This window comes from Durio zibethinus, chromosome 5, assembly GCF_047325235.1.
Source record: "Durio zibethinus cultivar Kanyao isolate XHJ-2024 chromosome 5, ASM4732523v1, whole genome shotgun sequence".
Taxonomy (NCBI): Eukaryota; Viridiplantae; Streptophyta; class Magnoliopsida; order Malvales; family Malvaceae; genus Durio; species Durio zibethinus.
Window position 1 is genome coordinate 31,725,305 of NC_143166.1, and position 22,857 is coordinate 31,748,161.

The 22,857-nt window shown below is 34.7% G+C and overlaps 5 protein-coding genes and 1 pseudogene across 6 annotated transcripts; 4 read left to right on the forward strand and 2 right to left on the reverse strand.

Annotated features, from left to right (window-relative positions):
* The first annotated feature begins 4,867 nt into the window (after positions 1-4,867).
* LOC111282166 (putative carbohydrate esterase At4g34215) lies at positions 4,868-6,249 on the forward strand. Its single transcript, XM_022870147.2, has 2 exons — positions 4,868-5,629; positions 5,715-6,249. Exons 1-2 carry the CDS (start codon positions 5,072-5,074, stop codon positions 5,937-5,939), a joined length of 783 nt encoding a protein of 260 aa, XP_022725882.1. The 5' UTR covers positions 4,868-5,071; the 3' UTR covers positions 5,940-6,249.
* A 2,003-nt stretch (positions 6,250-8,252) lies between these two features.
* Positions 8,253-10,889, forward strand: LOC111282264 (D-3-phosphoglycerate dehydrogenase 1, chloroplastic-like). Its single transcript, XM_022870272.2, has 4 exons — positions 8,253-8,858; positions 9,070-9,557; positions 9,642-9,737; positions 9,862-10,889. The coding sequence occupies exons 1-4, from the start codon at positions 8,303-8,305 to the stop codon at positions 10,531-10,533; spliced, it is 1,812 nt and encodes a 603-aa protein (XP_022726007.2). The 5' UTR covers positions 8,253-8,302; the 3' UTR covers positions 10,534-10,889.
* A 148-nt stretch (positions 10,890-11,037) lies between these two features.
* Positions 11,038-12,614, reverse strand: LOC111282265 (stress enhanced protein 1, chloroplastic). Its single transcript, XM_022870273.2, has 4 exons — positions 12,455-12,614; positions 12,271-12,372; positions 11,403-11,581; positions 11,038-11,313 (listed from the first exon to the last, which is right to left on the reverse strand). The coding sequence occupies exons 1-4, from the start codon at positions 12,597-12,599 to the stop codon at positions 11,209-11,211; spliced, it is 531 nt and encodes a 176-aa protein (XP_022726008.2). The 5' UTR covers positions 12,600-12,614; the 3' UTR covers positions 11,038-11,208.
* Positions 12,615-13,311: 697 nt separating this feature from the next.
* LOC111283119 (uncharacterized) lies at positions 13,312-15,057 on the reverse strand (annotated as a pseudogene). Its single transcript, XR_016341999.1, has 5 exons — positions 15,038-15,057; positions 14,868-14,925; positions 14,731-14,780; positions 13,780-13,925; positions 13,312-13,686 (listed from the first exon to the last, which is right to left on the reverse strand). The product of XR_016341999.1 is annotated as an uncharacterized LOC111283119 (transcript).
* A 2,706-nt stretch (positions 15,058-17,763) lies between these two features.
* On the forward strand, positions 17,764-19,717 carry LOC111282933 (late embryogenesis abundant protein-related / LEA protein-like protein). Its single transcript, XM_089761511.1, has 2 exons — positions 17,764-18,508; positions 18,780-19,717. Exons 1-2 carry the CDS (start codon positions 17,764-17,766, stop codon positions 19,550-19,552), a joined length of 1,518 nt encoding a protein of 505 aa, XP_089617637.1. The 3' UTR covers positions 19,553-19,717.
* An 856-nt stretch (positions 19,718-20,573) lies between these two features.
* On the forward strand, positions 20,574-22,587 carry LOC111282731 (DNA-directed RNA polymerases II, IV and V subunit 3). Its single transcript, XM_022870968.2, has 3 exons — positions 20,574-21,116; positions 21,216-21,453; positions 22,177-22,587. Exons 1-3 carry the CDS (start codon positions 20,671-20,673, stop codon positions 22,447-22,449), a joined length of 957 nt encoding a protein of 318 aa, XP_022726703.1. The 5' UTR covers positions 20,574-20,670; the 3' UTR covers positions 22,450-22,587.
* Positions 22,588-22,857: the final 270 nt, after the last annotated feature.

A 22,857-nucleotide genomic window follows, 5' to 3' on the forward strand; every position in this document is an offset into this window, starting at 1 on the left:
CACTTAATACCGAAGGTAGCTCCCTCTGCTTAACACTTTTAAGTAGATAGGATTACTTTTTTTGCTTAAAATTGATTGTATCTAGCTCATTACTAACTGTGGCTGGCTCATTCATATCTTCAAGTTTTGTTTTTTACTCATTTCTATCATTTATGGCTCTTTCTTGTGAAACTTTTGTCAATATTGAAACATCACACTCAACAGTAATCCATGTAGTCTTTTTATTTTTTTCAAAGTCTGTTATGGTTTCTTTTTCATGAAAGATCACATATCTGATTTTGACCCTCTTTTTCTTCACTGGATCTCATACCCTGTAGCCAAATTCCTTATCACCATATCTCATAAACACACACTATGTGATTTTACTATCAAGCTTTGACTTTTACTTTTTTGGCACATGTATGAATGTTTTACACTCAAAAACTTTCAAATGACAGTATGAAGCATCTTTCTCTGTCTACACTCTTTCTAAAATGTCAAAGCTTAAAAAAACTGATGGAGATCTGTTAAGCAAATAACAATCTGTGTTGATTGCTTTACCCCATAATAGCTTTGGTAATTTTATCATCTTCAACATATATATGACTTTTTTCATAATGGTGTGGTTCATCATTTTGGCTACACCATTATGCTGTGGTGTTTCAGGTTTTGTCATCTCATACTTGATCCCATACTTTGAATAATACTCTTCAAAGTCTTTGAATGTGTATTCCTTACCATTATCAGTCCGAATACACTTAAAAGATAATTCTGTCATCCTTTTCATCATAGTATGAAAATTTTAAAAATATTGTAGTACCTGACTTTTGTATTTTAACATATACACCCAAGTCTTATGTGAAGCATCATTAATAAAAGTAACAAAATATCTGCTACCATCTAATGACTCAACTTCAATAGAATCACATACATCAAAATAAATCAATTCTAATTTATTTTCTTTTCTTTGAGAACTCTTATGAAAAAAACTCTACGATGCTTATCAAACAAAAAATGATCACATGAATCGAGAGACATACTTTAGTCAAAGAAATGAAAAATTGTTTTGCCAAAACTTGTAACCCCTTCTCGTTCATGTGTGCCAGCTTCTTGTGCCATAAGTTTGCTGAAGCATTATTCTCAACAGCATTTACCTAATAGTTATTCAATTGCATCCATGTCTTATACATTATGCAGCATAATTTTTTCCTTACAATTACTATAGATCCTTTGAGAAGTTTTCATTGCTCATTCTTTTATCGACTCTTATATCCCTTTTTATCAAGGACATTAATAGCAAGTAAGTTCATTATCATATTTGAAATGTGTTTGACATCCCTCAAAGTCAACAAGCAGTCTGTACTAGTTTATATAATAATATCATCAATCTAAATAATCTGTGACACACTTTTATTTTTTATCTTGGTATAATCAAAATCTCTTACTTTGTAAGTTGTAAGCAACTCTCTATTCAAAACACAATGATATGTCACTCCTATGTCAACTATCCACTTAATGCCAAGATCACCAACATGATTACAATCACCATGTGTATAAATCAAAGTAACTGAATCACTATCTGAATTGACTGCTACAACATTGTCATCATATGAACTCTTGCCTTTCTCATCTTTTCACTCTTGCTTTAAAATTTTATAGTGTCATTTTATATGACCTACCTTACCACAGTGAAAACACTTCATTTTATCTCTGGACTTGAATCAATGTTTAGACTTACTATGACCTTTTGAGTTCTAACCTCTATCGATGTTTCTACTCCTATTCTCTATGACCAGAGCTTGATTCTCAAGGCTATATCTTTTTGCCTTACTTTTTCATCAAGCATACTGTCTTTTACCATCTCTAATGTCACATTGCAATCAGGAATTGAATTAAGAACAGTCACAACTAAAGTATTCCAACTGTCTGACAATGAACTCAAAAAAAATAATACCTTTATTTCATAATCCATCTTAAGCTCTATAGTAGTTATCCTATTAAATATATCTTAAAAATCACTTAAGTACTCTGTAATCGATCGTCCATCCGTGTACTATAAAATTGTAAGCTTTTTAACAAGTATAACTTTATTCATACCTATTTTTTTCTCATACAATGTTGCCAATTTTTTTTAAATAATGTGGGCATCTGTCTTTTACGCTACATGATGAAATACGTTGATATTAACCTATTTTCTGATTATAGCCAGCATATTTTTGCCTAATTTTTTTTAGCTTTTATCTTTCATATCTGTTGGTTTAGTCGAATCACCCAATACTAGTTTATACAAATCTTATCAGTATAAATGATCTTCCATCATAGGCTTTCAAATTGAATAATTTGATATTATCAATTTTATCATAAAACTTGTATCAACCTCCATGCTCTCAAATAAAATTTACTTCTGTTTTGAGCTACTTTTGTATCGTTGTCTTAAAAATAACCCTTACTCTGATATCATTTATTGGGCCTGAAGTAATATACATAACAATACAGAAGTAATATATTACAATAAACCCATAGTAATATATAACAATCAATAATCAACAATGCAGGAAAAAATAAAGCACACTAAGATTTATGTGAAAAACCCTTTAGTGCAGAGAAAAAAATTACGGATCACGAAAAAAATTACTACTATCAAATAATAGATATACTAAGTTCTTCTCTAGCTAAAACTAAAGCTAATCAACAACTAGAGAGACAATTAGAGAAATCTCACTAAATAAGTGACTAAACAAATACACCCTAGATTTATTCCCAGAGAGCTTTAAACACGATCTTCACCGTTTAAAATGTAGAACTTTGAATCATAAATCTACTGACAAAGTTTCAGCTCAATCGGATCATAGATAAACTTCTGTTCAACCAACTTTTTCTTCTCTTTTTTTCTCTTTACTTTTCCTGGTTTTTCTTCTTTCTCTTCTTGGTTTGTGACACTACTTTAAAACAATCTCACCTATTTTTATTAAGTAGCTAGGACTTTATGTAAAAAGAAAGACCAAAGTTCATGACCTTTGATTGGTCTAAAATCAATTACATGGGGCTAGACCCATTTTCCTAACACTTATAGGGTCATTTTACTTTTTTTCAAATATTCCATCCTCGGTGACCCATTATCAGTCTTGCGAAGCTGGAACTATGATGATGAAATGCCATGTGCACGGAATGGAGTGACCTGCACTAAAATTGGCATTCCAGGAGCACCAGACATGTTCAGGGTAACCAGCTTGGTCTTCCCAAACAACCATCTTCTTGGTTCATTTTTAGCAGACCTTGGCCACATGCAGCACCTTCGCCAATTGGATCTCTCAAGCAACATTTTTAATGGAACTTTGCCAAGCTCTATCTTTAACTCAACTGAGCTTCAGGTACTCTCTTCGTCTGGTAATGTAATTTCTGGTCGGTTGCCTGAGTCCATTAGTGGCATGATTAGTCTTCAGCTCCTGAATCTCTCCGACAATGCCTTGGCCAGGAAGGTACCTAAACATTTGACTCGTTTGCGGAACTTAACTATTGTTTCTTTAAGGGGTAACTATTTCTCAAGTAAATACCTAGCGGTTTCAATTCAGTTGAGGTATAGAATGTGTCCACAAATCTGCTTAACGGGTCTCTCCTGTCAGTAAATTCTTTATTAATTTTATAATCTGACGTTAAATGGATTTGGTTGCTTCTCATAATGTTTTCAATGGTGGTTGAACACTATACCCATTAGAATTGAAACATTTTCATATGTGAGAATCAAACTCAACAACATTAGAATTGAAGAAAAAAATATTTCTCTTTTGTGTATAGATCAGAGGAACTAAATTGGATTGATTTGTGCTATGAACCGTTCCAAATACGTAATCTAGAATCCAAAACCCAAACAATAAGTAATAGTTATTTAGATGAATGGTAAGATTAACTTCGATGAGATTAAAAATAATGATGAAAATAAAATTAATTATTATAGTAGTAAAATTAAAATTAAAAATGAGATATACATTTATATATAAAAATAAATATAATAGTGAGATAAATTATAATGAAAATAAAAAACGGTTGTTAAGAACATTGATTAAAAGTAGTATATAATAAAAATATTAAATTATTTAATATTTATCAAATTAATAAATAATTAAAAATTATTAAATTGTTTAAAAATCAAATAATAGTTTCAATAAATAATTCAAAAATATTTTTAATTTATTATATAATAAAATTAATTTATTATATAATAAATTTTAGTTTTATATTAAATTAATAAAAATACATTATAAGTTAAAAAAATAAAATGTTAAAAGCTAATAATAGTTAAATGAAAGAAATGAAAAGCGTAATTGCAATTGTGGCAGAATGAAGCTTCAAAGTAAGGGTATAAATAATATATTAATACTTATAAATTATTTGAATTCGATTCAAATAAAATTTAAATTCAACTCGATTATTTTTAAATAAAATTTGGGTTCGATTATCTAAACTTATTGATCAAATTGAATTTGAACAATTTTATATTCGATTTAAATAACTCATAAATTTAATCAATTTTTATATTTTAATATATTTTAATTAATAAAATATCTTAAACTTAAGATTGGATTTAAGTATGATAATTAAACTTTTATCGAATATAAAAATTAAATTTATTTTTATATATTAATTAAATGAGTTCAAATAATTTGATTTTTATTTCAAATTAAATTTAAATTATAAAAATAAATTTAATTAAATTAATCAAAATTTAAAATTTAAAATTAAAATTAAAATTAAAATTAAAATTTTATTAATTTAAATTCGATCCATTTCATTTATACCTTCAACCTTCAATAAACAAATAGTAAAATTTAATTCGCATCACCAAATACGTTTGGATTTAAAAACCACTATGGACTCTACTTTTTGTAAAAATTGCACCCCCACCGGGTAGTGCGATGTATTCCAAACCTACGCTAAAACCTAAATTAAAAAAATAGTTTCCCAAACAGGCCCCTTTTGGAAACTGCGCTGATATTACGCAAACGGCAAACTGCCGTCCAGTGCATCATCATTTTCCTTCAAAATTCAAGTGCCCAACTAAACCAAATCTTAAAAAATCCAAATTCCAGAAACCATGGAGACAGACATCCCTGTTCCAGAACAAGATCAATCCTCCCCAACTCCCAAACACATTTTCATCCTCTCAGGCCAAAGCAACATGGCTGGTCGAGGCGGCGTCTCCAAGCACCACCACTGGGACGGCGTCGTCCCACTAGACTGTCAGCCGCACCCTTCCATCCTCCGCCTCAGCTCCAAGCTCAAGTGGGAGCAGGCGCGAGAGCCGCTTCACTACGACATTGATACCCGCAAGATCTGCGGAGTGGGCCCCGGAATGTCGTTCGCCAATGCTGTGAGGGAGCAGCTGGGGAGCGACTGCGTGGGCCTGGTGCCGTGCGCCGTGGGTGGCACCGCCATCAAAGAATGGGCTCGTGGGCAACATTTGTATGAGAGTATGCTGAAGAGAACCAAAGAGAGCTTGAAGAGTAAAGGGGAGATCAAGGCTGTGCTTTGGTACCAAGGGGAGAGCGATACGTCGTCGCAGCACGATGCTGAAGCCTATAAGGGAAATATGGAGAGGTTGATTCATAATGTGCGTGAGGATCTGGGCTTGCCTTCGCTTCCAGTAATTCAGGTTCGCATTATTTATCAACTATGTATATCATTGAATCAAGTGTTGGAATGAGTTACGAATTTTAATAATACTGCATAATTTGCAGGTTGCAATTGCATCGGGGGATGGGAGGTACATGGAGAAAGTGAGGGAAGCACAGATGGGGATCAACCTGCCAAATGTAGTATGTGTGGATGCCAAAGGGTTGACTCTCAAAGAGGATCACCTTCACTTAACAACTGAGGCCCAGGCTAAGTTGGGGCACATGTTGGCTGATGCTTTTCTTATCCATTGTAATGCTGCTCCATCACAATCATCTTCCCTTGCTTGACTCCAATCCAAGGGAGTGTGAAATCCAAAGTACCTAATCCCAAGGTTTCATTATCTTGTTGTTCCATTTGCTTCTTTGATATTGAACTCGTAGTTTTCTATTTGCTCCACTGTGCCTCTGGATGTTTGCCATCATCTGCCTTTCCATCTAGCTAGGGATCTTGAAGATGAAGCATGAGAGCCCAAATTATGAATTTGAGAAATGTGAGTTAAATTCGAATTTTGCTATCTATTGAAGTCGACTCTCAGTTCTGATTGGATTTGTGATAATCATATAAGGAAGCGTAATGTGAACTCATAATCTTTTTACATGCTTTGGTTTGATGTCATCTAAGGAAGCTGGCTGTTCTTTCAATTTTCAATTGACAGAAGAGTATAATGACTTGTTAAAATCTTGAGATAGCAGATTTTTTTAATACAGAATTGAAATAAAAATTAATTTTATATTACAATAGTAGATTGTTTTTGATAAAATAATCAAATGTATTACTTAATTTCATTGTTACTTTATGTTTTTTATTTTAAAAATTAAAGTTAATACAAATTGAGATAATCTGTCATAAAACAAGTATTTTTAATTTTTTGTAATGAAATTACATGTAAATTAAAAATTGCAACTAAATAATTTTTAATATGGAAAAAACAAAATTAATAAAACAAATCAAATTAATATCTAATAAACATTATATAATTAAATAAAATTTAAACATAAAACTTAAAAATCTAAAATCATGGAGACAAAACTTTTAATTAAATGGCATGGTAGAAAAAAAACCAAAGATTTGACTGCTGTATGCGGAGCAGAAAGAATCAAAAACTTAAAAGATCTCTTTTTACATTAGGTTGTGGCATTTTTAGAGAGGCCAAGTAGATTTTATCAGGTTTTTCTTAACTTCGGTCTCAGAGTTGTAAATTATACATTAATACTCATAAATTATTTGGGTTCAATTCTAATAAAATTTAAATTCAGTTAAATTATTTTTGAATCGAGCTTGAATTTAAGTAATTTGATTTATCGATCGAGTCGAGTTTTAATATTTTTATACTCAGACTCGAGTAATTCACAAGTCTAATCAAGTTTTTATATTTAAATTTTTATTATTATTTTAATTAATAAAATATCTCAAATTTGAGTTTGAGCTCGAGCACAAATAATCAAATTTTTATTGAATATAAGAATCGAGCTTATTTTAACATATTAATCAAGTTTAATCAAGCGAGTTCAAATAATTTAATTTTGATCACGAATTAAGCTTGAATTAAAAAATTAAAATTCAATCGAATTCGAATCGAATATCGAGATTCAAATTAAAAATTAAATTTAAATTTAAATTTTTTATTGTATCGACTCAATTTCAGGTAGCTGGATGATTGAATCTTATCAAGGATTCTGCCTGGCTTACTCTTGCTCCAGCATATTCCAGTTACCTTGCAAGTTTCACGCAACTACCACACACGCGACTTCAAAGAACGTGGTCAGTGCATCAATTTTCTTCCACCAACCCTAAAACGCATTATCATACTTCTAAGTCCTGCTTGTTGACATGATAAGTGAAGATTTGGATTTCATCATATTTTTAGAATGATATAATTAAATTTATTATATTATTAATTAAATTTAAAATTTAATTTTAATAAAATTTATTTATTATAAGTTTTTTAATTATAATTATAATAATAATTATTAATTTTAATTTTATTAAAATTAATCTCAATATTTATCTAAATAAACCCTAAATAATATGTTAAGCCAATATAATTTTACGTGTAAATGTTGAACCAAGCGAGCTTAATTTGTTTATCAAGGAATTGCCAAAGGTGGTTAGGATTTGGATTGGTGGGTTTGATTAATGATGACTCTAATTTATATATTATTCCATGAAAATTTTAAAATGTTTTCAATAAATGTGAAAGTGAATGCCTACCTGTTTTCACTTTTCACTAATATTTTCTAGGACTGCTTCAATTTCATTCTAGTAATAAATGATAATGATATAGATAAGTTACGGTAATTGACCTCAAAAGTAAAAAATGACATGATAAAAAAATTAAATAGAGTTAAAAAATATATAATAGGGAAAAGTGTTCAATATTGCATTAAATATACCACGTACGCCAAGCTATTTTTGGTAATGTTCATTGGAAAAAATAATTATAATCCCCCAGTCTCATCCACTTGGCGTAGTTACACGCTCCCACTTTCCCGCTCCACGGATAAGCGCGTGCGCGTGCGCGTGCAACCCTTCTGACTCCCTTCGTTGTATCCAGCAAACCTACCAAAATATTAATTCCACACTGTCCCTCTTCTCTTCCCTCGCTTGCTGCATCTTCTGCAAGAAAACCTCGTCAATCTCACCTCTGCGCATGTCGACCATGGCTTCTCTCAAAACCCCAACTCTAAAAAACCCATCCCTTTCCCTTACCTCTAAATCCCGCCTTCCTTCCGCTTTTTCCGCCACCTCTCTTAACAATCTTCGTTTTTCTCGCTCCCAACCGCAACGCCGCCTATTAATCATAACCGCTTCCGCTGCCTCTTTCTCCAACAAACCCACAGTACTCGTTGCCGAAAAACTTGGCGAAGCGGGTTTAACGCTGCTCAAGCAGTTCGCAAACGTGGACTGCTCTTATAACCTCTCTCCCGAAGAGCTCTGCACCAAGATCTCGCTTTGCGATGCCTTGATTGTGCGCAGCGGAACAAAAGTGAACCGCGAGGTGTTTGAATCTTCTGGTGGGAGATTGAAGGTAGTTGGGAGAGCTGGTGTTGGGATTGATAATGTGGATCTGGCTGCCGCCACCGAGCATGGTTGTTTGGTTGTCAATGCGCCTACTGCTAATACCGTTGCGGCAGCTGAGCACGGGATCGCGCTCTTGGCTGCTATGGCTAGAAACGTGGCTCAGGCTGATGCTTCCGTCAAGGCTGGTGAGAACTGATTTTTATTTTTTATTTTTTTGTAACTTTTTATATTCTTTGTGGATTGGTTAAATCTCAATTTTATTTTTAGATTTTCTTTTTGCTATGATTAAATATGGGAAATGTTTTCGGTGAATATATGTGGATCTATAATTTGTGAGTAATTGGTTCCGTTGATTCAAGCCTGAGGGAATCACCAATGCATATTTTTATGATGTAGAGAAGTGGCAGCGGAACAAATATGTGGGTGTATCCCTTGTTGGAAAAACACTTGCTATCTTGGGTTTCGGAAAGGTTGGATCAGAAGTAGCTCGGCGAGCCAAGGGACTTGGCATGCATGTTATTGCTCATGATCCTTATGCCCCGGCTGATCGTGCTCGAGCTATAGGGGTAGAGCTAGTGAGCTTTGATGAAGCCATTGCGACCGCAGATTTTATCTCTTTACACATGCCTCTCACCCCTGCTACTTCTAAGTTGCTCAATGATGAGACATTTGCTAGGATGAAGAAAGGTGTTCGTATTGTCAATGTTGCTCGTGGGGGAGTGATTGATGAAGAGGCTCTTGTGAGGGCATTGGATGCTGGAATTGTAGCTCAGGCTGCTCTTGATGTTTTCACTGAGGAGCCACCACAACAGGACAGCAAGTTGGTGCAGCATGAGAGGGTTACTGTCACTCCACATCTTGGTGCTAGTACAATTGAGGCTCAGGTGAATTAATTGTTTGATGCCTATATCCATGTTTCATTTGTTTCCGAATGAGACTATCAAATGAAGCATTGGTATGTTTTTCAGGAAGGAGTGGCTATTGAAATAGCTGAAGCTGTTGTTGGAGCCTTGAAAGGGGAGCTTGCTGCAACTGCAGTCAATGCACCAATGGTTCCTGCAGAGGTACAATGACTTGTAGTTTTGCCATCTATTTTTCTTCATTTCTTTCCTGTTGATAACCTTTAGTTTCTCTTCTTTATGCACTAGTAATTCATGATTGTTGTTTCTCTCATCTGTTCTCCCGCAGGTTCTAACAGAGTTGAAACCATATGTTGAACTTGCTGAGAAACTTGGGAGGCTGGCTGTCCAATTGGTAGCTGGTGGAAGTGGTGTTAAAAATGTGAAAGTATCATATGCTTCCTCTAGAGCCCCTGACGACCTTGATACAAGGTTGCTCCGTGCAATGATCACCAAGGGCATAATTGAGCCCATTACCAGTGTTTTTGTGAACCTAGTTAATGCTGATTACACTGCTAAACAGAGAGGGCTGCGGATTACAGAGGAACGGATCCTTTTAGATGGTTTATCTGAGAATCCACTAGAGTCCATTCAAGTTCAGATTGCCAATGTCGAATCAAAATTTGCAAGCGCCATCTCAGTGACTGGTGAGATTAAGGTTGAAGGACGGGTGAAGGATGGAATTCCCCATTTGACTAAGGTGGGTTCGTTTGGAGTGGATGTGAGCTTAGAGGGTAGTATTATACTTTGCAGACAGGTTGATCAGCCTGGTATGATTGGTAAGGTAGGAAGTATTTTGGGCGAGGAGAATGTGAATGTGAACTTCATGAGTGTTGGGAGGATTGCTCCAAGGAAGCAAGCAGTGATGGCCATAGGAGTAGACGAGCAACCTAGTAAAGAATCTTTAAAGAGGATTGGTGATGTACCTGCCATTGAAGAGTTTGTTTTCCTTAAGTTGTAGGGTGGCTGCATAATTACCGCATCTTTTTTTCATTGGGTTGGGTTGGCATTTTACGACATTGTGATGCTCAGTTTTGAAAATTGTCAGAGTGCGTTCTGTCGTATCTTTAGGGCAAGGGGAAAGAAGGAATAATTGAGCTTTGCAACGAGTGCGTTTATTATTGAGTTAAGTTTGATTCAGATTTGCATCCGATTTCATGGATGTGCTTTGCTTGGTAATTGTCAGACTTTATTCGCAACACCTCCTTTCAACCCGAACAGGTTAAAGTAAGAGGGCTGTTTAGCATTTCTGAATGTTATTTGCGTCAAAAGAAATCTTTTACTCAATAAAACTGTTTTTTTTTCCTATTCTAAAAAGATATACTGCTAAAGCCTGTATTAATAAATGAGATATAGAAGCATTTCCTATGTCAGAAATGAGCCATTAAAATACAGAAAGATTGAACCAATTTTGTTTTAGGGCTTTACCATCACTGTAAAAAACAGAAAATTATATGAAACAGAGTAAAAGAACCACCACGAGAGGAAGGCATTCAAGGAAACTTAAAGAAGAATTTCTTGTACAATCTTAAACATATCCTTTTGTTGGCAAGACAGATGAATTACTGTCAATGAACAAATTAAATTGCAGCTGTAAACATCTTCACGATGATAAATTCTAAGACCTCACCAGTGATCAACTTCTAGAGGCGGACTGGAAGATGAAAATAGCTGTCAAAACACCAACCAACGCTGTCACCGCCAAGGCTACCGTCGGCAACGGGGTTGTGAGGCCAAAATTCTGCAAGACCAAGGGAAACGCGTTTTAACATGGTAGTTTGTCCTAACATACATATAGAAATGAGAAAACAAAGGCGCGTTGGATTATACCTCCAAAAGTCCCTTGCCGGTTGATATTTCAACAGTAATAGCCACTGCAAAGCCAACCATTGCAAGTCTGCCTAGCCATACATCCAAACTGTTGCCCTCCTTGGTGCTTTGCTCACATTTAATGGAAACTGGTGTTGCTTTACATGCGGGCTTCCTCTGGTTAGATGTTCTCCTTATCACTGCGGGCAAAAGCATGCACTATCTTTCACTCTACTAATTTCAGATTAAACATTGGGCTCCTTTAGTTGCAAGAACATGAATCCAAAGGAAGGAAGCTTTGAAAGTTTGGGTAACAAATGGAATAGAATCATATCTTCGTATAAAATTTCATCAACCAAAACCAAACAGTGCATAAAATGGTAAAAAGGAAAGATCAAAACACTAAATGTTTATACGAATCAATCTTGCCAGCCGAATTTGGGAATCTAGGCAAAGAAAATGACAAAGCAATAATGGAACCAGGAGGCATCTAAATATCAACAAAACAGCTAGACTATAATATTGAATCATAACTGAACAACCATAAGCAAAGAACAACAGAAAAAAATTAAAAGTAGTTTTTCTGCTAGTCCAAAAACTATTCCTTTCCAATGCATATTTCGCAATTAAACCATAGTCTGCTGCTCCTAATAAATCACATTTCACACTGTCCTTTGCAATAGACGGATCAATAAAACACACCCATAAAACCCCACTTCCATTTACGAAGTACAATTGTTTCAAACAAATTCAAAGAGTGCCCAATATTTGCATTAAAAACCCAAGTTTTTGGTTTAACTATAGCATTTATCACGAAGGAAAAAGACAAAACCCACAGCATAGAAAAACAATATATTCATAAACTATGAAAAAATTCAGATTTGCCTACAGAGACGGGAACCAGTGGCAAAAGTGGAGCCGCTTCGTGAAAAACTCGATATGGGTAAACGAGAAATTGTATGGGTTCTTGGTGAGCTGATGAGACAGATATCTGCAACGTAATTTGTACTTCGTGAAAATTGCAATACAGACTTTTTAATAAGCAATGTCAATGGACAAGATTGAGAGAGTACCGTGAATGGAAAAAGAGAGAGAAGCAGAGACTTGAGCCAAGGCCATGTTTGGATGAGTTTGACTGTTTGAGGGGAATTGGAGTGGCGCCACACCGCCTCTAATCCAATCTTTCTGGACACTGGTCATTGGAAGAGGACCAGACATATTTGTGAGTTGGAAGTTGATCACGTGTCCTGTCTAGATATCCTAAGAATCCTTTTCTTTTCTTTTTAAATTTTGCATGATTTAAAAAAAAACCTTTTAACCTTGGACTTTTTATGTATTATCGAAGGGCAGTCGACTGCTCTGGGAGGAACCTCAAGTGTTCAGCGATGTGCTATTTAAATGCATCACAGTGCAATTGTCCCCAAAAAGGATCCAATGCAATGGAATCTAAATGGAACCCAAACATAGAAAAAAAAAAAAGATGGAATCCGACTTGAACAATTTATAAAACAAAATTCCGAAGGAAATAAAATGCGGGTTGGGCCTTTTTATTTAAGCATCTATATTCACAGATTATAGGGTTATTTTCAGCAGAGAAAGATAATTTAAAATATAATATAATAATATGATATAAATATAATATAAAAATAAAATATAAAATAATATAATTTAAAATTTTAATCATAATTATATATATTTAATAAAATTAAAAAAATTTTATATTTTCATATAAATATGAATTATGATACAAAATTTTTATATAAAATATAATATAAAAATATAAATTTTAATATTTTATACTATATAAATATATAAATTATCAAATTTAATTTTCATCCGTAAATAATAAATTGAAGATATATATACAAGCAGCAATTAGATAATTCACCAAAATTTCTCCTATTTTCATTTAGTATTCTATATTGAAGAGTCTAAAGAGTTAGAACACATTCGTATAAAAAAGAGAATGGTGAAGTACATTACGCTTCAGGAAGGGGAAGAAAGGGTTAAAAATTTTCAACGAGGTCAAGATAGAAAGAATTAAGAACAAACTTTGAGCAACTCAATGCAAACAAATTGAAAGCTGATGAAGGAAAGCCCAGCAATTATATCCATGGATTGAGGTCCGGATGAAGCCTTTGATGTTTTACTCTTTTTTTTCTTCCCACCATTTTTGGTTCTTTTCGTTGGTTTTTCATCTAAAACAGGCTGTGTGCTCTGTAAGCGTTGATGAATGGGAGCCAGTGGATCAGCTTGGAAAGCTGGATGCTTAAGAACTGCACTCAATTGTTTTCCCTCTTTCAATCTGATAAGAATTCATTCATTAAAATCAGGTATTTTATTGCAGGAGAAAATCGAGCATTATAACAAGATAGAATCACAGAATCGAAGCACGCACATTTATCGTTGCCTAGATTTGCAATTGAGCTTGAAATCAGCTGCAGTAGTTGGTTGTTTGGGAGCTTTCAACTCAGGAAGAAACTCTGACAGGGCAGACAGATCATATGCTTTCAATTTCTTCTGTCGGCTTTGAAGCTTCTTCTTCTGGTAGGAGACAAGGGCTTCATTAGCAAACTCTTAACTCCAAAATAAGAGTGTACATCTTCATTCATTTTCTAACCCAAAATAGAAGAGAGCAATGCCAAAGGCATCACTGATGCCATTGCTTTAGTTAGGGGAAACATTTACTTCTATCCTCAAAATAATGTCAGTGGAAGAAATTTGACAAGATTTATTGCCACCAAGTCACCTCTCCCAAGCCCCTCTTCCTTCCCAACCCCACCACAAATCCACATTTCACAGCTGATCCAACAGAACTCAGGTCGTACTCTATAAAGCATGTTAGAATTCCAAAGAATTCATCATCTTGCCTACGAAGAACAAAGCTCTCTTTTTTTTTTTTCTCATTTTTCTACTTCCGATCATCAAAACCAACCATTCCAATAGTAATGTTGCTACAATCATACTGTTATCTGAGTGTGGCAACATTCTAATTACAAATGCTATAAAAGTTTAAAATTGCATATCTCAGTTGCAAAGTTTAAAAAAGAAAAGAACCATATCATTTAAATTTATATATCCCAATAACATATAACATAATTGACATAAAATGCACAGATATGAGGCAAAAGTGAAAGGTAATTGCACCAAATGAATCCATCCATATTAGCTCAAAACAATTTTCCATAGCATGCTTTAGATATTATTATGCACTAAACACTGAGATTATAAAAAATTCATGCATTGAATCAAAGTCCCACAGAATAATACATTTAGATTTGCTTAGTAGCCTATAGTTCTAAGGGTAAACAAATTAAAAAAAAATGTTTGCCAGTAAGACTCTTGTCACCTTTGTTATGTCCTTCACGGCAGTCAAGGAGGCAACAGAATCTTTAACCTCTGCATATAGAAAACAAATGAAACTATTAGGTTTACATATAACATAAATTTGATTGAAAAATTAGATAAAAAAGAGTTTAAACTCACTGGCATAGAACTGGACCTTCTTTTCAAACTTTTATCGGATTTAGAAGAAGAATCTGGTCTGCCAAAAAAGAAGAGGAAAATTGCAATATTGCAGAAACCCCAAGTTTAAAAGATTAATCAGGGAAGATAATATAAAAAGAAATACAAAAAACACAAGAAAAAATATTCACCGTGAGCTTGGTTTCCCCATGTTTGAAAAAGTTATTCTTAGAATGGAGGAACCAAAGTTAAGGTTTTAGCATTTGATTATTGAACTACAAAGAAGATAGCTGGGAGAAAAAGAGCCAACTCAAAGTCTAAAACCCAGCACCAGGAGCCTCAGCCTGCAACGGGATTATCTTTTTTACCTTCTTAGGCCTTTTTGCAATCCAAGGAAAATTTGTATTCTACGGTTTATAGGCCTTTAATCTGCACGGAATTTTTTGAGCCGAATGTGATGGCTTCAATCTTCAAATTCTTCTTTGATTTTTCTTTTTCCCTTGATTTCCATCAGGAAAATGCCCAGAACAATGTAAGTACATAGAATAGTAGACAAATGCTGACGAAATCTTTTTGGGAAGACATACAAATGCAAAAAAAAAAAAAAAAAACAAAAAACAAAGGTTGAATTGAATCGAACAAACCATGCGGAGATTGTGGCATGTGCTTTGTTTTGTCATCCCAACAGCAAATCATTGCTTCAGTTTTTGTAAGGAAATTGCCTTTAGCAAACCCATTGTTTTTTTGTCCTGCAATATATATTCCTCTCACCAGATATTAAAAATAAATTTGTTTGCCATGATCTATCACCAGATATTGTCCATTCTCCATCAATACTTAAAAATTTCATAGAAAAAAAAAAGCTTTTAAATTTTAAAAAAGCACTGATATATTTTAAAAATAGGTTTATGTTTAATTTTAATCTAAATTATATTACTTTTCACAATTGGATATCTATAAATGAAAATTTCATAATTAGATTTTCAAATTTTATTTTCGTAGAACATTTTATCCCACGTACATGTTTTAGCAAGAAACATGTTTTACGTACAAATCGTAGGCTAATGGTAAGAGACTCAACGGGATTGACATGTTTAGGCTTCAAGAAGAAGAAAAATACCAGACAATTAGTCGAGCAATTTCATTTTTTCAATTGGCAAGTGAATATCATACCAGTCAACTGTACTCTGTTGTTGCTCTTGCTGTCAAGACCCTAAGCTGAGCTGGTGTTTATTGAGCACATGTTGAATGAATTATCCAAACTACTCCTTAATATCTTCGATCCTACACTGGGGCAATCACCATAAACATAGAAATGAAATGCTTCTATAAATTAAATGAATTACCCATGAAAGTGCAAGAAGATTGATAATCCATGCTCAAGGAGCTGCTCTGCTCTACGGTTGACAGGCATGAACTACTGAGCTACTCTTGATAGGATGGTTTATAGTATGGTATCATCAAATAAAATCTGTTGGGGGATGGAAGTGGCTGCAGATTAAATATCCCAACGAATAATGCTGATTTCATCTAAGATAAAAATGCTGATATAACAGTCATGTGACAAATTTTTCCTAATCTTAGGTAAGGAATGCCTTGTCTTTCTTTTTCAAATTCCTACCTTTCGCCCTAGCTTAGAGACTGATTAATTAGATAACCAGTACTTTTTTTTTTAATTTTTTATCAGTATACTTGTATTGGTCATGCTTTTGCTCCCTACACATTAACATCATAATGCTGAACACATCTTTGAAAGATGTGGGTATGAGAGGGTTTAAAATTTAAGCACATAATGACTTCTTTAGATGAATTAAATAGATAGAGACACGAAATAAAAGTAAATTAAAAATTTTAAAATAAATAAGAATACTTTCTAATTTAAATAATTGAACAACATCAATTGAATGAAAAACTTTTAATCAGATAAGATTTTGATAATTTGTATAAAAGTACACCGTAGAGGTAACCAAAGGCAGTTTTTCTTTTTTTCTTGACTTGGTTGATAATCAGATCAAAGAAAAGCTGATTTGCTAAGGAATTACGTTTTTTTTTTTTTAAATTATACTCATAATCAAATATTGAACCATATAATTAATTAAATAATCAATTATTACATTATAATCGAATTATAATTCCAAAATAATCAATTAATAAATTATGACAATTAAATAATCAAACTCACAAAAACAGCAAGACTTAAACCTTAAAATTTCAGAATTCTAGGACCTCTTCTTTAGCACTAAGCCAAAACTTCATTGGCCGAAATCATGCTTAAAACAACAGAGGAAACTACAACTACAAGAATACATTGGTTGTAAAGGTTAGTCTACCGATTATTAGGTTAAACATAGATGACCATTAGAACAAGAAAAGTGCCCCCCGGTAAAACTTCCTCACATACAACCTCTATCTATATTTTGGTTTATTGTGCTCTAACCCTTGAGATATTTTAAATTGTTTTCTTACCTTAGATCAGCTGTTCGGGTGAAAGCTTGATGCTTCAGTTAGTAATGTAATTCTGTGTTTTTTTTTTCTCATTTTGGTTTGACTTTGTAATGTTGAAAATAATATAGGTGATGTAAGGCAGCATTTGCTGGAAGTGTCCTCTCCCCCTTCGCGGTTAAGTGATGCCATATTTATAGCCAAAGCAACAAAATCGAAATTAATATAATTGAGCTGACTTGCCGACTTATTTTTTTGGCCTTTTGGTTGACTTGCTGAAGAAGCATGAAAAAGGTTCACTTAACGAAAAATGGCGATCCGAAATATTAGGAACTTTGGACTTCATTAATTCTCCAAATGAAAGTCTATAAAAGGGGTGATCATTGGCAATGACAATTTCATAAAATAACAAGCCATTGAAGTTTCAACCATTTAGGAATAAATTCAAGATTGGTTCAGCTTGATGATGGCCTCAATGGCTCAACCAAAAATGCACCTTTTGCCGATTCTCCTCTTTGTTTTGCTTGCTATAGCTGGGGCAACTCCACCAGGAATTGCCAACAACCTGAGCCGTGCAAGATGCATGATCAAGAAATACAAGTACTGCTATAACCTAGAGCATGTATGCCCAAAGTTTTGCCCTGATGGGGAATGCACAGTTGATTGTGTTTCTTGCAAACCTATATGTGCCGACGGCACCTCAGGTCCTCCATCAGTTTCTATTTCTCCTCCGGACGATGGTGACAACGCTTCCGCTCCTACTAAGGCACCATCAGTTCCTGACTCTCCTCCAGGCGATGATAACAACACTCCCGCTCCTACTGCAGCACCACCGGCTACTTACCCTCCTCCATCTTCTTCAACTCCACCGACTACTTACACCCCTCCACCATCTCTTCCAACAGAACCACAGAATACTCCTCCATCTCCAGCATCTGCTCCTACAAAATATCAGAATCCTCCTCCATCCCCACCATCTTCGCCCCCTCAGTCACATAATCCTCCTCCATCTCCACCCACAAAATCAGAGAACCCTCCTCCACCTCCAACTCCCACATATCCTCCCACTCAGTCACAGAGTCCTCCTTCATATATCTCACCTAAGACTGTCAAATGCAAGAACAAAAACTACCCTCAATGTTTTAACATGAAGCATGCATGCCCCAGCTCTTGTCCCGGTGGATGTGAGGTTGATTGCGTCACTTGCAAGCCTGTTTGCGGTAAGTTTTAAATGCACCTCATCATAATTGCAGAGAAAACATACATACCCACTCATATATGATCAATCCGTACTAATATATCCATAATAACCATTTCCTTAAACTACATAAATGTAATGCTCTTTAGGGCATTGCTTATTTTTTCAGTATTTGTTTGAAACCGTGAAAGTATTATAATGGATTTATAGAAATTTTTGTTTGTGCGTCATCACTATTATTTTCAATGTATATCTTGACAATTGTTCTAACCCCTATGTTTTGCTTATGGCAGAGTGTGATAGGTCAGGAGCAGTGTGCCAGGACCCTCGATTCATAGGTGGCGACGGCACCACCTTCTACTTCCATGGCAAGAAAGACCAAGACTTTTGCCTTGTTTCTGACTCCAACTTACACATTAATGGCCACTTCATTGGCAAGCGAAATGAAAACATGAAGAGAGACTTCACTTGGGTGCAATCCATTGTCATCCTTTTTGACAAGTACCAACTCTTCCTTGGTGCCCTGAAAACCTTGACATGGGATGACTCCATCGACCGCCTCAGCCTCACCTTTGATGGAGAACCTGTTATTCTCCCAGAAACCGAAGGCGCCAAGTGGCAATCTCTAAATGTTCCGATTGTCTCTATCACCAGAGCTGGTGACGCTAACAACATTATTGTTGAAGTTGAAGGGAACTTCAAGATCACAGCCAAGGTGGTTCCAATCACTGAAGAAGATTCCAGGATTCACAACTATGGCATAACAAAAGAAGACTGTTTTGCTCATCTTGATCTTGGATTCAAATTCTACTCTTTGAGTGACGAAGTGAATGGCGTGTTGGGACAAACTTATAAGCCTGGCTACGTGAGTCACCTAAACATTGGTGCAAAAATGCCGGTAATGGGAGGGTACAGAGATTTTCACGCTTCAAGCCTGTTTGCCCCAGACTGTGCTGTTGCTCGGTTCACTGGAATCAATGAACATGATTCTTTGAATAGTTGGGAGATGCCAGGATTAAGCTGTGGCAGTGGAATTGACGGGCGAGGAGTTGTTTGCAAGAGATAGACTAATGGTTGGCAATTAGTATTATAAATTGAATTGAATAATTAGTAAATAAGAAAAAAATGTAAACATGCTCAAAGGGAAAACACAACGCCAATACCCTATTACTACTGCATTTCTTACTGCTATTTTTATTACTATTGACGTTGAATTTAATAAAAAAACAGAAGATTTAATTCTCTGCTGGTCAAGATTTTTTTATACATAATATAGTATTTCTAGATGTAGAAATGTTAGTAGTGTCCAACGTCGTATTAATTTGAAAATATGTATTTTTGTTATAAAAAAGATTTTATTTTAAGAAAAAGAGAAGAAATTATATATATTAAATTTTAAATTTTAAATTGTATAGATCAATTAAATTAAATTATAAGTTCCAAATATATAAATCTAGTTTTTGTTTTACTTTTATTTTCTTTACTTTTTACAATTTATTTTTTATTTATATTTTTTTCATATTTTATTTAAAAATTAAAAAAAAACAACAAAAAAAAACTTAATTTGCAGTGAGTTTAAGTACTGCACTAGTATTAGAGAAATATTTAGATCAAATTTTTTAGATGAAATTCATAAATTTTTTTTTAAAGAATGATTAAATTAAAATTAAAAATTAAATTTGATCTCATTACATAGATTAAGTATGTAAATTTTGAAACAAATTTAATAAATTTATATATATTTTTAGATAATATTTTTAATAAAATTGTTATTAAGTATCATCAAATTTTTGTCGTTAAATAAGTATCATCAAATTTGAATTATAAATAATTTTTTATATATTATTGATTTTTATATTAAATTTTATCAATTTATTAGTTTAAATTTTTTATTAAATTATTTTTTAAAAAATTTTCACAAATTCCTACTAAATAATTTTATGTAAGTTTTGTCCGTAGATGTTAGCTAAACAAGATACGACGCCGCTTCGTTCTCCAATGAATAAGCCAATAACAAGCCGACACTGCAAACAAGCAAAAGCCCCCCTATTGGGTTTTATGCGCTCCCATCAGTTGCCCTTCGCTTCGACAAAGCTTGTCTTTCTCTCATCCATTTTAGGGTTCTGAGGTGCAGAGACAAAAACCCATCCAATCAAAAAGAAGAAAGATAAAAATAATCGAAAAATGGAAGGAGTTTCCTACCAGCGATTCCCCAAGGTCAAAATTCGCGAACTGAAGGACGACTACGCGAAATTCGAGCTTCGCGACACTGACGCCTCCATGGCCAACGCCCTCCGCCGCGTCATGATTGCCGAGGTCCCCACCATAGCAATCGACCTCGTCGAAATCGAGGTCAACTCCTCCGTCCTTAATGACGAGTTCATCGCCCATCGCCTTGGGCTCATCCCTCTCACCAGCGAACGCGCCATGTCTATGCGTTTCTCGCGTGACTGTGACGCTTGCGACGGTGACGGCCAGTGCGAGTTCTGCTCCGTCGAGTTCCATCTTCGTGCCAAATGCATGAACGATCAAACCCTCGATGTTACCAGCAAGGATCTGTACAGTTCCGATCATACGGTTGTTCCCGTCGATTTCACCGACTCCGCTGGCTACGATTCCTCTGAGCAAAGGTATTTAAGGTTTTTGGGGGTAAAATTGTAAATTACTCATTTATATTGCATTACCCTTTTAAGGTTAGAGACTTGTAGAAAATAACTGTTTATTTTCAGGGGGATTATCATTGTGAAGTTGCGGCGGGGGCAAGAATTGAGGCTGAGGGCTATTGCGAGGAAAGGGATAGGGAAAGATCATGCGAAATGGTCACCTGCTGCGACTGTGACTTTCATGTATGAAGCTGAGATTCATATCAATGAAGATTTGATGGAAACCTTGACACTTGAGGAGAAGCAAAGCTTTGTCGAGAGTAGTCCTACTAGAGTCTTTGACATTGATCCTAATACTCAACAGGTTCTCTTTTTCTTTTTTCACAATTACATTAATTCTAATAAACTGAGATTTGCTCTGTATGGCTATCAAACTAGGTTCTAAACTGTTAAAGAAATTGTTGGTTTTGATTAATTTCATCTTTTGAATAGGATATTAGAATTACTAACTACATCATCTACTTCCTTTCTAAGTTACAAGTTTGAATGAGTTGAACAAATATATATGTGTTTTAGCAGTGTGATATCTTGGATATGTTTCTTACAAAAGTTCCTATGATGTATCTTTAATTTTGTGCATCATGAGGATATTGATGGAAGTTGAACTTCGGTTCTGGAATGGGGTTTCTATCTTTGTAGTAGGGCTGCTATTCCCACGCTGTTCTTATCTCATAGGCTAACAAAGTGAGCTGTCAAACTACATTATATGTAGCCTTTTGTTTAATTGCCCTCCTGCACTGCTACAATGATGTTGAAGATCAGGATTTTCTTGTTTTTATTAGAATTATTGGATTATACAATCTCGTATTTAGTAATTATTATGCCTGTTACGTTGTTGAAGTATTTAGGAAATAGTTTGCAGGTTAGAGGCTTATTTTATTGTCATATTTTCTGTTGATGGCCACTCTGACTTGATTGAGTGTCGAATGCTTCATGTTTTTTGAATAACATTGTTTGAGTCCCTGTATTGGAAGCCATTATTCTATTTCACTGCTGCTGTTGCTAACTATGAATTTTTTGAAGACAGGTTGTGGTGGTTGATCCAGAGGCATATACCTATGATGATGAAGTGATCAAGAAAGCTGAAGCTATGGGCAAGCCAGGGCTTGTGGAGATATATGCCAAAGAAGACAGTTTCATCTTTACTGTTGAATCCACTGGTGCAATTAAAGCTTCTCAGTTGGTACTTAATGCTATAGAAATCCTCAAACAGAAGCTGGATGCAGTTCGCCTGTCTGAGGATACTGTGGAAGCTGATGATCAGTTTGGTGAACTAGGTGCCCATATGCGAGGAGGATGATCCGCTTGTAGCAAAGAATTGACTATTTGTTTTTCTTCGTGAAACTTGTCATCACATATGCCATCTATTTTTTAAACTTAAAAGCCTGTGAAGTATGGACTGACAAATTATTTAGCGTGTGCTTTTACTTTGTTCAAACTATCAGCCTATTTATGTTTCTGCATTTTAGGGTTCACCTCTTTCCGTTCAGCAGTTATTCTGTAAGCTAAATAGCTACAGAATGGCCATTTTCCTTGGCAGAAAAAATGAAGGAGGTCTTGGCTCTTTCGAGTTGTGAAGATTTTCCGGTTGTAATGATGGGCCAGCTTCTTTTGATATTTATTCGGTTTAATTTTCCTTTCAAGGACCCCTGGACCCAGGTGCTTTGCAGGAGCTGGGCTACGGAAATATACACCCCGCAAACCAACG